The sequence below is a fragment of the Pagrus pagrus genome (assembly GCF_965226575.1).
Source record: "Pagrus pagrus genome assembly, chromosome: 13".
NCBI lineage: Eukaryota > Metazoa > Chordata > Actinopteri > Spariformes > Sparidae > Pagrus > Pagrus pagrus.
The window spans coordinates 9,015,929-9,029,817 of NC_140197.1; the positions used below are offsets into that span (position 1 = coordinate 9,015,929).

Below are 13,889 nucleotides of genomic sequence, written 5' to 3' on the forward strand. Positions count from 1 at the left end.
CCTCCCATCCTTTTCCTCCATCCCTCTCTCTCTCTCTCTTTCTCTCTCTCCTCCGCACCCCTGCTCTCCTGCGCCCTTCCCCTCATCCTTCCCTCTCCTCCCTTCTCTGTCTTTCCTCTCCTCCACTTCATACTAGATTTCCTCCATTTCTCTCCCACCATCTCTTTTCCTCCCCCATCGCTACCCTTTTCATCCCCTCTCTGTACCCACCCCACACCCTTTTCCACCCTTTCCTCCTCCTCCTCCACAATCCCTTTTCCCATCAAGTGCATTAGAGGTTGTTCTCCACTTCAACATCATTTCAACACTTTACCTCATGGATGAACCCAGGGTGTCCTTGGTTGCTGACTGACTTTTACAAGCTGTTCGGCAGAGACAGTTCAGCTTGAGGTGCATCTCAACTCCAACGCGGTGATTCAGCGCCCTCTGATGGCCAAAGCAGCTGAAACCACCACACAGCTGCACAACCACTACTGCTGCAGCTGCTGTCAGTGTGTTGGTACGAGCACGTAGCTGAAAGAAGAAGAAAAGACAGACACAAGTGTGGAAGAAGTACTCATTTACTTCAGTAAAAATAGCATATATCAAAAAAGAATATATTAAAAAGCAGCTCTCGACAAAAAGTAAGAGTCCTGCATTCGTAACTGTGACTTTATAAAATGGTTAATATTGATGGATCAATGTGAATAACACTTACTGTTGAAGCTGGTCAAGGTGGAGCTCGTGTTAACTACTTTATATCAAGCTAGATATTGTAGTCCTAAGACTCAGGATAGATAAGTCTGAGCGGTCATGAGATGCTTGAGGCTCTATTGGGAGAGGAAAGTATAAAAAACAGCTCTGTTGCACAAATGTTTATTTGTTTCTTGGACTTTTCTAATCTTTCCTGAAATATTGGACAATTTGGGACAGTCTTTGGCCCTCAAGCAGTTATCTAACTCAAACTGTCTCAGATGTTTAGAGGGGAAATGTCTCTTTGGTTAAACTGCTAACAACTCATCGACGTCTGAAACCGGAAAAGGGGCCTCAAGTAGACACTGTCTTTTTTCAAGAGGTCACAAGGTCACCTCTGACAAGTCACAGAAACCACTCGATCAATCTTAATCTGAAAAAACAAAACAGTAACCACAGCTGTCGGATAAATGTAGTGGAGCAAAAAGTGAAATATGTACATTTGAAATGTGAGTATATGAGTATGTAGTGATAGTAAATGAAAACATTTACGTAAGTACTCATACTGCATATTGTTAGTCTAGAGCTATCCACAGAGTTAACCCTGGAATAACTTGGCCCATTTACACACACATTGTTAACCCAGGGTTAGCCTCAGCCCAGGGCTATATGACTGACGCTGTTCTGTTGGAACACACAGCTAATGTTTACACACTAGAATGTTACGTTACTTTAACCCTGTTTCACACAGGCACCTTTAAGCCCTGTGTTTAGTTGATTATCAGGGATAACCACAAACTCAGGGCTAACCCTGCTCCTCAGCAGGGCCTGCATGTCCCAAGTTAAAGCAGGTAAGTCCACTTTGGAATGGACCAGGATTGTGCCAGCCCATAATTACCAGCGGGGGAATGAATCAGCAGTAAGTACATTTACCCACAGGTAAATTATTTACACAGGTTTTTCCATTTTATGATTCTCTATACTTCCACAGCATCGACAATGACGCTGTGTCCAAGTGTGTGAGCAGACCCTTAGGAGGCTTAGATCTTTTAATATATTCAACTTGATGCTGGAGATCTTCTACCAGTCAGTGGCAGCAAGCAGCTTAAACTGTACTGTGGTCTGTTGGGGGACCAGCATCAGTGCCAGAAATGCCAGCAGGATCAATGAACTCATTCACAAGGATGGAGGTATCACTGGTCAAAACCTGGAGACATTTGACTTCAGTGAGGAGCAGGAGGTCACTGAACACACTGCTCTTCATCAGGAACAAACCGTCCCACCCCCACACGCTACACAGACAGCGGAGCTAATTTTTCAGCAGACTCATTCAGCTCGGCTGTCAGAGAGAATGATTTAGGAAATAATTTCACATGACATTTCTCTTCTAAGCTTTGTGAGGTGCCACATTTATCTTGAGCCCTTTCGGTCGAATCTAGCTCATAATGCTCCTGTCTCTTTATTGAATTAGGGTTTTGAATGCGGGACTTTGTTTTATTGGTATTTTCACTTAAATGAAAGATCTTAACGCTTCTTCCTCCCCTTGTAGTTACTTCATTTCTGGACTGGCCTAAACATTAAACATCCTGGTCATCGAGCTTTCAAGTTGAACTTTTTTAAAGTGATCAGATACACTTCGTTTGTACTTTGCTTTTCCAGTGTCAGCTGTTTTCCCTGCATAACCACAAATTACTAACCAACAGAACTGGTACACGATGCCAGCATGAATGCAACACTACTTCTTTACAAATCTAGCTTACATTAATTCTCAATAAAGCCAAGTATTCAGTGCCACATGATGAAAGTGATTTAGCTTTACAATCAAACCCTTGTTACTGTGAGATAGAAGGCAGCCATGAAAACCAATATAAAACTACTGCCTGGCAGGTGTTAGCTAATTTTAAGCCTAAAGTAGCTTAAGGGGCTCTAGGTTTTTTTCAGTTTTCAGTCTGTGAGGGTCAACAGGGTCAGTCTTTTATTATTCTCCGCATAAAGATTTGGAATTTTTACATCTATTTCCAATTTCATTTCTTATTGGCTAATTATCCCAAGAACTAAAATATAACACCTTTTTTCATTTATCTCTGAATTTTCCACTCAAATTTTGATTCTGAGTAAAATGATCCTCCATACTTAAAATAATGGATGACTGTGAGCAGAAGATACACTACAGTACGACCCATGGACTGTGTCCAGCTGTAGTAGACAGATGTGGACAGAAGAGGGCAGCAGACTGCGGGTTATCTGTGGTGGTGATGACTAATCCACTGCATCAGACCTGGGATACTGAATTTCAGTAAAGCAAACCCATTCTAGAATCACAAATATTTAACAAGACGCCATGGTTCAGTCATATTTCATGTTCACAACTGCTCAGCAACATTTGGAAGAATAATGAAGGTTCCCTGCATAAAAGTTCCTTTGGAAATGTATGATAAATGCCATTCCACTACACACCTGTATGCCATGAAGAGCTTCTCCACATGTTGATTCAACATGAATAGAAACAAATGATCACATCCTTGTGTATGATTGTTCCTAATGTTCACATCAACCATATTTTTTTATCATTTAGGCTATGAATTACACTACTACTCAAAATAAGTAAGGGATATTTTAGTGTTTCACTGGATTGTTTATTCTGTGACACATCTGAATTTTGTGTTTAATTTGTTAATATTTTTGGGCCCCAAAAATAATGCAACACATTTCATTTGGCTTTGATTGCATATCCATGCACATGTGCACCCATATCCCAAACTAATTTGAGTAGTGTATATCAGCTGAACTGTGAATAACAGGAGTTTGATAGACGATAAATTAAAAGACAGAAATTATAAATAAAAATGATTTTAAATATCAGAACTTGGCAGTAAACTTTTAAAAGGGGAACTCAGAACAAAGTGTTTGGAGGCGTTGGGAAGTACAGCCTACTGCATATGTGACAGTTGTATAAGGCTTTTTGTGCAAGCTTTGTGAAATCTGATAGAGCTCTGAAGTGCCTCATGTGATGTCACTTGAGTCAACATCAGCTTGTACAGAAGACAATAAGTTTGAAACTGGAACATATCTGTTAGTATTAAGTTACTAAGACGTGAATTTATCAGACCTCTGTAGCTCCCTTGAGGCCAGTGTCTCCATGCTCCATTAGTCACTACTAGCATAACACAGTCTAATACATGACCAAACTGTCGTCAATAAGAGTTGCACTGTGGGTAATGTAGGCGTTAGGTATCAACAAGAATAAAGAATGCATGAAATAAAAAAAAGTCATAATCCTGGGTTCTGCTGCATTGATTTTTCACTTTAAAAAACTCTCATGTGTTGTCAATGTTATAAGAGTACTGTTTTAAGGAAATGTTCAGTTGCAGGTCAACCACTAAGTTCTCTGTTTTGGCGGGAAAAAAGGCTATTTAAAATGTATTTCTACATAATATACAAACATTTTATAGGACCTCCACAGATGAATAGTTTGAATAGTTTCTATAACCTTTGACTCATTTAGTGGTTTTAATCCCAAATAGCATATATTAATATTGACAACATAACAGTACATGTAATACCTTATTGAAGCCTACTAGTTTGACACAATGAATAAGGGCCATTCTTAATCTTGACATGGTGCGCATTATGATTGATGTGATGCAGCCAAATCAAGTTAATTTATTCTATAGCCTAAAATCACAATCAGCATCGCTTTCAGAGGTCTTTACAATCTGTTCAGTGTAAGACAGCCTCTGACGTAAGACCCTTGATTGCAGTGACGGGAAAAACTCCCCCAAAAAGCCACAATGCTTCACCTTTGGTGGCCCACTGTCGGCTGATTCAGTGCTTTAGGGAGGGGTTGGAATGACAGTAGTCCTTATTTTACAAAATATCTAAAAATGACTTATAAAGACACAGAATCCACTAAGATGCACTGGTTGAAAATGCTTTATTTCACTCATATAAGCACCCACACATGATCAAATACAGATGATAAATTGGCATAAGTAGGCACAAACAGAGCTGTCAGTTCTCTGGGTAGAAGTAGGCACACAGTATACCTGGAAAATAAGCCCCTGGTGCTGGACAGTGTTATATGAAGTGCTCATACAGCAGAACGCTGTGTTCCTCAACACTCTCCACATTAGGAAGAAATGCTGCTGAAATTAATTTCCTCATCAAATGAAATACAATTCAAACAATGCACCATCAAAATCCAGCACAGGGGGTCTAAAGATCTAAGCAGGAAACCTATTGTTAGAAGTCTTTCTATGATAAACATCTCCTCTGTAATCATCTATCCATTCATGTATTTATTCAACAGTCAAACCAACTGTGTTTCCCCGAAATATAGTTACTTGTTTCCCAGCAAGAGCAGAGGAAGACTCCCGTGTTACAACATAAGTAAACTATGAGATCATTCAGGTTTCCCTCTGATTTAACCTTTAATAGTCACCTACACATCAGCCATGTCGCCTTTGACGTTCCTTGGAGTTCTTAAACAAGGAGAACTAAGAACATCACCTGGGTCTCCTCTGCCCACTGCGCCTTGCACCAAACCTCTTTTTAAATCCTCCAATCCTCCCTCATAATCCTTCCATCCCTCCCAATTTCTTCTCTTTCTCCCCTCCCACCCTCCTCGGCCCCACCCTCTGCTGGGCTCAGCGTTCAGCTGCTGACCACGCGTCCTGCCCAGGTCTCGTGTTTGGTTCCCGGCTTGAGGTGGGTTATGGTCACCTCCACGGCCTGGACCTTCTCGTGCTTGGGAGGGATGGAGCAGAGTTTGTAGGTCACCTCATCGCCTTCCATCGGCACGTACTCGCCCTCGATGCTGGAGGAGACGGAAAGAGAGGAACAGATTAGAAGGTTACAAACGATGAAACAGTAGAATTCTTCTGCTTTACTCTACAAGAAGATACTTGCAGCTGAAATGGTTCCTTTTTCCAAAGTCAAAGTGAAAGCAAATTTAGCTTTGCAAGGCAAAACCATCATGCATTGTGGTTCTGTTGCTAATATTTTCACACAGGGTTACGGTATTTATAGTAAATTGGTCGCTTTGCCAAATTTTTAAAAGACAGAACTGAGTATCGTTTTTTCTTAAAAATAAATAACTGGAGATCTTAAAAAAATAATCAAAAACAAACAACCCAGAGGGTTGTTTAACAAAACTTACTGAGGCCTCTTTTAACCAACTGGAGGAGAAAATATTCTGTTGTGCATGATGAAAAAGATGTTTAACGGTAACGTGACGTGGCAGAAGGTTTGCAAATCCAGCTGCCTCGTGAGGTAAACTTAGGGGCTCAACTTATGAAACATAAATAGGATATTTTTACATCCAGATGGTTAGAGGAGTCTTCTATGATACTTGAAATAACTTTAAAATGGCAGTGAGTGTTATTAAACCTCCCTCTTGATCTTTCAAAGTAGATGGGCATTTAATGTCCAGAAAGGTACCTCTGTGACTCAAGTGTGTGATGGTTATACATGGCCAGTCTGCAGTGAGACTTCAGAAATTCTCAGTTACTGTTACGTGCAGAACAACTTCAATGAACTTCCCCCAGAAACAGAATAGTACTTACAATATTATGCAATATTATATATAATATTACAAAAACAACGTTTCTACAGCTTTTTCAGATTTAGCTCGCTTAGTGTGGACGTACTGTTACACACACACACACACACAGTGTGTGCGTGTGTGTGTGTGTGTGCGCATGTGTGTATACACTGCTGACGCCTCTGCATTTTAAATCTGTGGGTGATTACAAAGGCACCATGGTGAAGGTCATCAGATATTCCGCTGTCCTCCTACACAATGGCAGCTACCATTCCTGTGTGTATGTGTGTGTGTGTTGACACAGTTTGTTGTCAGTGATTAAAACCAAAGCAGCCCTTGCACTCATCACAACAGAGACAATGAGGACGTACACACACACACACACACACGCACGCACACGCACACACACAATACACACACACGCACACGCACACGCACACACACACACGCACACACACACACACACACACACACACACACACAGTGATTCATTGAGACTGTTCTGTGGTTAAACTTGAGGGTAAGTGTGTGTGTGTGTGTGTGTGTAGAATAAGTAGAATAAGATCCTCTTTCTCTCTGTATGTTGAGGGCTCTTTGGCGGCAATGCAGGAAACACACAACTATACACTTGCCACATGACACAGACTCCCCATGAAGCTTACACACATCATCCTATTCACAAGCACACACTTACTCTGAGATGTGGACAAAGATGTCTTTGCCCCCGTCGGCTGGCATGATGAAGCCATGTCCTTTGGAGCGGGAAAAACATTTACACACGCCATGAAACGATGGACCCTCTGATGCACGAGCCGTCCTGCACACACACGCACACAGATATAGATGGAGAGATGGAAAAAGAAGAGGGTGGGAGAATAAAAAAGTGAGTGATGAAGAGTGTTCAATTATGTCAGTGTATCAACCCAACACTGTCATCCACTGGTTACTTAAAATAGATCAAATTAAATGCTGAATCAGCATTCACACTAATCAGTCAAACACTTGCAGTCACATGGCAGTTTACAAGACAAAACCTGTTGGCCCTCTGAGGCAACTAAACACAACATTGACTGATGCCTTTTAACACATCCAGGACAGCTTTAGCATTCATCTGGAGCTGTGTTTCTGGCTACTGACACATTTAAGTCCTATTTATCCTCAGAGTAAACCTGTATATACAACAAAGTATTGAAAATCCTGCGAGAGTCAGTGCAATACAACACAAAACAAGTACCACTTTATCATTCCTGGTATTACTATGACAGCCAGAGGGTTAGCTTCTCTAAAAAAAAACAACTCGGCTTTTTCAGCGTGGTGGATGAAATATCGTTTTTTTCTGACTGAGTGTATTGTCAACTGAAGTGTCTGTGGGGACTGAATTTGCTGACTTCTTTACTTTGTACCTGGTTGTGCACATCCTAATTTCTGCTTAGAAGAAGCGATAACTGCTCTCAAAGAAAGTGTCCTGCCCTTCTTGGGAGTTCCCACACATGCAGAAGTGGCATTTGGTTGTGTGTTTACACACAAGTTTTTAATTAGAGTACACTCTCTGACAAGATCTGCCATGTGTATATCTGAACCAGGGATCAACCGATATATTGTTTTCAGTAATCAAGAAGACTGTCACCCATATTAGGAAGTGATTTACTGTACATATGCAGCAAAAATAAAAATCTTAGTGTCAAAATGTACAATTTCCTAAAGTTCTGTACTTAAGTCTAATTTTTAGGCACTTAAGATATTTGAGTATTTCCAGTGTCTGTTATTTACACTTCTACATTTATTTGATAACTTTAGCTACTGGTTACTTTGCAGACTCAGATCATTCATTGTTGATAGGCTATTACTGGTGATGTGTAACCAGTAAAATACTGTTCTAACATTACAGTTGCTTCAGCGGACTTTTTCATCCCATGTGATTCTATAGTGTGTACGCGCACATGTGTATATGTGTGTGTGTTTGTTCTCACGCTGAGCAGGTCCTGGTTCTGCGTGTGGGCAGAGGGCTGGGGATGAGGTAGCCTCTCATGGGGGAAGGCGAGCGGTCTCTGTGTCTGCAGGGTGGAGGATGCAGGGACTCTGATGGGACACAAACCAACGTATTACATCATAAAAAATAACACATGGGAAAGGACTATTTACAAATCAAAGGACTAAACAGATGGGTAGAGAACACATTAAAAAGCTGGAAAAATATATGCAAAATTCATAAAATAGATAGTGACTTAGTATGTTTCAGAGAATCGATGGGATCCCCAATTCAAACCAAACAGACGGGATGACATACTGCATGTATGGGCATCAAAGGATTAAAAACATTTCCACAAATGCTGGCTAACAACATTATAAATGTCTCGAGATATAATTTGGTACAAAATAATTTCTATAAATAAATCTACAGATAAGGACCTATCTCTCAAAATGTTTTAAAAAATCAAATCACTAGAGAAGTGCTTTTTGATTAAAAACCACAACATAGCAACTAAAAACTCTCAAAAATATATAAAGGCATTGAAAGTGATGGCTCTGTGATGACAATAATAGCATTCATCAAAAATTGTTTGAAAATGCATTAATGTATCAATTTAACTAACATGCAGGTCCATACACATACGCACAGGTGTGGCCATGTGTAGATGAAAATGTAAATATAGTTTTGTATTTTGCTTTGTTTTTAACGTTTTTTCTTGTTCATTTTGCTTTTTGTATCACTGGGTATATAAAATATGAACGAAAGAAAAAAGAAATGCATCTAAACACAAAAGATACCTTGTGGCCGTACTGAAATATGAACTTAGTGCAATAAAAGTATAGAAAAAAGACACATGGCAGTATGGTACATTGCTGTATTATTCCATACTTCTACTACAACACTTCCAGGTAACAATGTGAGACAGACAGACTTTGTGTTATTTCATCAATTAAAGATATATCACTATATACAATGTATTATAACATAATATTTTGTAGTTTTCCTTTGTTCTACTCCTTATTGCTGCTATTCTCCTCTGTTGCCCTGGGGACAGTACAGACCTTCTCTTATAAACATGGACATGATCTCTCACAAACTGAGGTCTGTGTTGTGGTGTCTAAGAGCTTTTATCCTTGTTTAATGTCATTCCTTTCCCATGAATAGAATCTCAACAGAATCATGCTTTGACAAATATGTCAGTAAGTTAAAGATGTCTATACTGAATGTTTTGCCTTGGCTAAAGAACTCGTGTGGGAAGAGCAGAGAACAAGGTGATTAAGTAAGGTAAGTTGAACAGTCAAGGTGAAACTGGCAGCAGAAGACACTTGTCTTGCTACTTGCTGCTCCCAGAAGTGGTTGTTAAATATATCAGCAAATCAACTTGTATATGTCAGTTTAAGGCATTACCCCTAAAAGCTGCATTACAAAATGACTAGAATCTCCTTGGTTTATGTATAGGTAATGTGACTTCCATCAGGGTTAATTTTCCCTGCATTTTTCGCGTCTTTAGCAGTCACAATAGGGGGTGGATGAGACGAGGGGTATTTTGTTTGTTGCAATCTGTAACCTTACAGCTAGAGGCTCCTAAATTCCACACACTGGTCCTTTAAAATTTTCATGAACCCAAACCATGTTTTTGGGATTTGGCATTTCTTCAGCAATAGCCGTCCAATGTATTCACGTGACAATGTGTTGACATTCTGTACTTCTCTCTTTAGACATTTTCATTTTTAGTCGTGTGGTCTGCCGTTCCCCTGCTGGATCCAAAAACGCAGGAAATGATGTAGTGAATCACTTCTTATGATTCATCTCGTTGATGTCAGCCACATAAAGATATCCTGATTTTTAGTCCTTGTCACGAGCTGCAAAAGTGCTGGATTTTACAGTTCCCATAACGCAAGATGATAGCATCTTTCATCAGATCCTTCCTGACTGGTTAATGACCCAACTCTCTTATATTGTGAGACATTAAACTCCAGATCCTGCATTGTACAATAGTTTTCAAGGGCTTAGTGGTAAACTGATCAGTAAAACAAAATCAGTGGAGTGCCCCTTTAAGACAATGCTGTACATTTTCTAATCAGTCTCAGAGTACTTTAAGGAAAGTACTCTGAGACTGATTAGAAAATGTCTGATCAGAAAAGTCTTTACCTGTTGACAATGGAGAACGTGGGGATCCAGCAGAGCTCAGCGGAGGGGTCACCGGTCGTGACTCTTGGATTGGCGTTGCGTGAGATGACATCATCGAAGAGGTGGAGTCTAAGGGTGGGGAGGAAGGAGGGGGTGGGGTCACTCAAGCGGTGAAGCAGAGGATGTTAAACACCTGGGGAGAGGAGGACAGGAGGAGATTGAGAGAGTATTTTAATTGATTGTAGTGACGTGCATACTTCTAGGCAACATTCCATGCTTAATGCTTTAAAAACATTTCTTTTCAGTCTCTAAAAAAAGCGTCATCTTTACCTCACTTTTGCAGCACAACAACCCCACCTAAACACACACTAAATCAGTGACCTGCAGGTGGCATTCTCCAAACCTATGTTACTATGGCAACACCAATTTGAGGACAGACTGACGGTGCTACAACCTGACAAGGACAGAGTAGAGTCCCTCATTCGCCTCAGCCCAGGGTCTTACATCATTAGTCATTACATCACAGGTCAACCAATCAGGGAAATGCAGGAAAGAAAACTTCCAATGATTTTGACTTTCCATTACCGGTACACTGTTCAAAGAGAGCTACGGAGAAAAAAAGGTTACAGGAAACATTGCCAGAGGCACCAGGAGCAGGTCACTGAGCTCCTGGACTCTCATCAGTATTTCTATAGTAGTTGACAGAAGTGGGGGGAACAGAGTTTCCATTTTCCAGGTTTTCAAAAACAGGATGATGATGATTGATGATTTAAGATGATTACAGGTACAAGGGTTGTGACTTACAGACCGATTAAAAGATGGAAAAAAGCTGTATGTCCCCGATAACTCCCTGTAGCTGATGAATGTTCTTACAATAGAAATGCAAAGCTGCTCTAATAAATATATCTTAACAATGGATCAATGACTATGTGCAAAATGAAAGGGGTCGTTCACAGTCACAAATCCAAAGCAAATGATAACAGAACTCTGAAGTTCTTCTCATCTCGACAGAGCATTTTATCTTTTCGCTCATTGTTTGGGTTATCGCAAACTCTGCTCTCAGCAAACTCATTGCCAGCTGCAACAGCAGCATTTTCAGTGAATACAATTGTGATAAACTCAGTAAACACTACCTGCCCAGCACCAAACAGCAGACAGGCTACGTAATTACAGTAGCTGGTGAAGAGAGTGGAGCATTTAACACCTATAGACCTATGTTTTATTTTACCGGGTAGATGGTGAAGACCATCTTGGTTTTCCAGTGCTACATATACTCGCTATTACAATGAAGGGTGGTGGTGGTAATGCCACCAAAGCTGTTTGTTAACTGCCCAAAATGTCTCAAAATGTCAATTCGCCAATTACAATACTGTCTTCTTTTACTAATAAAATGTAAACAAGGTGCCAGTTGGCTAGCTGAATTCACCAGGGAGCTGAGGGGTTCTAGTAAGAAAACACACCATCTCTGCTTGCTGTTGGCTAAATTACATGACATTTCCAGTAGAGAAACATCTCAATATCACAGTAACACGTGTTTACTGTTTTAAAAAGTACAAACATAACAAGACAGGCTATCATAGCAAGCTCACCCATATTTTACAGTCTCCAGTCTGATCTCCAGTGTACAGCTGATAGGTACATGGTTTGTTTACATAATGCAATAGAATGCATATGTATCAGATTCAGTGTGGACAGAGAGCGTTTGACATTGCGTCAAATCTGATGCTCGCATGCAGTTAGGACATGGTGTAAAGTTAAATTATAATTTTGGATGAAAACAAGCTAAACCTAGATGGGGAACAAATATTATACCCGCTCAACATTGCCATATTAGCAATGTAATTGTGAGCATGTTAGCATGCTGACCTAGCCTCACAGAGTTGCTAACATGTTTGTGGACTGATCATTGTGACACATCTGTTACTTCCCGTCGCTGCCAGTTGACAGACAGAAAAGCTGCCCTGAGAGGAAAACAATCGGCCAGGCATGATTCAGTATTGACAAAATGGAGCTAAGACAGATCAAGGCTTTGTGTTTGTCGTGATGGGTCATCTAGCTCTGTGGAATCGGGTACTGAGCGAGGACGAATAAAAGAAGGGAAAGAAAGGAGGAAAACAAGCACTGATGTCTTTCACCGGGACAGATGATGAATGAAAACTGCAGCACCGTGCTGACAGATGTTGACAGAGTCTGCCTTTCACTGATGTGTGCTTATCTAGAGCAGGTCTCCTATCTTGTTATGTTTTTATTTATCAAGCTTAGCATACATTCATACAGCTACACACACTGGCAACACAAGCCTTAATACATTTTACAGTTTCGAACAACAGAAGAGAGCAGAGCTGATCTATCTTAACTCAATAGACACAGGGTTAATGTGATCACAGCCTCTCTGGACAGCAAGCTTCCTGCTGGGGGAAGGCAGGGTTCATACACACACATTCTCACATGCATACACAACCACAATATATACTCATCAATCACTTATTTACATTGTGGCGTGTTCAATCCCTTAAATAATGGGGACAAAAATCAACTCCAAACCCACTTGTGAATGATTGTTTTTATGATTTGCACGCAGCTAAATTTACTAAAGGGATCAAAATGAACGAAATAAAAATCATTAGCAGGCATGGGGAGAAAATCTGCTGTTGAGAACAACAGTGAAGGAGGAAGGGTCTTTGTAAGAAGCACAGATGGGGAGGAGGATGAAACGGAAAAGTGGCAGATAAGCAGGAGATAATGCCTGAGGGAGGCTCAGAAAATATGATAACGTCAGTACAGATACAGCCTGTGAAGTCTTACTCTTTTCATGCTACCTTAAAGGAACATAATGATGATTCACCATGCTTTGGCTGCCTAACTATTCAGAACATTGTACTTAACATTCCTGCTGACCCTTTTTCCAATAGCATATTGTAACTTTTCAGAGTTTCTACTTTTCAGGTAGCAGCTGCTTTCAGTTTATCCCTGAACGGTATGAATACCAAGTTGAGACTTGCCTGAGTTTGGTAATTCATCACTGTGAACATGTAATTGCATTTGTATTTAAGTTGCTGGTGTGATGCAGGGAAAAACTGGCAAACCATGCTTGGTGGTGCATCCAAGGATTTGGTCAATGAAAGAAGTTGTGCACTCAGAATCTCATCACAATCAAACACCCAGAAAACAAGGAAAAAACTAACAATTATTTTGATTCTAAATTAAACTGTAGATTATTCACTCAATTCATTGATTAATCATTTTGTCTATTAAATAGCTGAAAAAAAAGTTATAATTTCCTAGAGCTCAAGGCGCTACCTTTAAATGTCTTGAAGGCAGTCAAAGAAAAAAAGCAATTCTTCACATTTGAGAATCAGAAAATTAATAATTTAATTTCGATAGGTTTACATACTTTAATGCTCAAAAAAGTTTCTAATATGTTCCCCCTCTGTCTGAAACGCTCTGTTGTAGCTCCCGTCTCTTAAAGGTCCCCCATCCAGAATACCCAGTCTGCTCTGATTGGTCAGCTCACACACACCTGAGTCAGCACTGCTAACAAGCAGACAGAGCAGTAGCGCTAATTTAATTCTT

At 40.2% G+C, this 13,889-nt stretch overlaps 1 protein-coding gene across 2 annotated transcripts in view; it reads right to left on the bottom strand.

Annotated features, from left to right (window-relative positions):
• Positions 1-4,589: 4,589 nt before the first annotated feature.
• carhsp1 (calcium regulated heat stable protein 1) overlaps positions 4,590-13,889 on the bottom strand; it is a 38,786-nt gene continuing 29,486 nt past the window's right edge. For both annotated transcript variants that reach the window (XM_084370539.1, XM_084370540.1), the window contains exons 2-5: positions 10,338-10,509; positions 8,185-8,293; positions 6,909-7,031; positions 4,590-5,488 (exon numbers count right to left, since the gene is read on the bottom strand). In XM_084370539.1, coding sequence (XP_084226665.1) covers positions 5,326-5,488; positions 6,909-7,031; positions 8,185-8,293; positions 10,338-10,431 — 489 coding nt within the window. In that variant the 5' untranslated portion in view covers positions 10,432-10,509 and the 3' untranslated portion in view covers positions 4,590-5,325. The remainder of the gene's footprint in view (positions 5,489-6,908; positions 7,032-8,184; positions 8,294-10,337; positions 10,510-13,889) is intronic.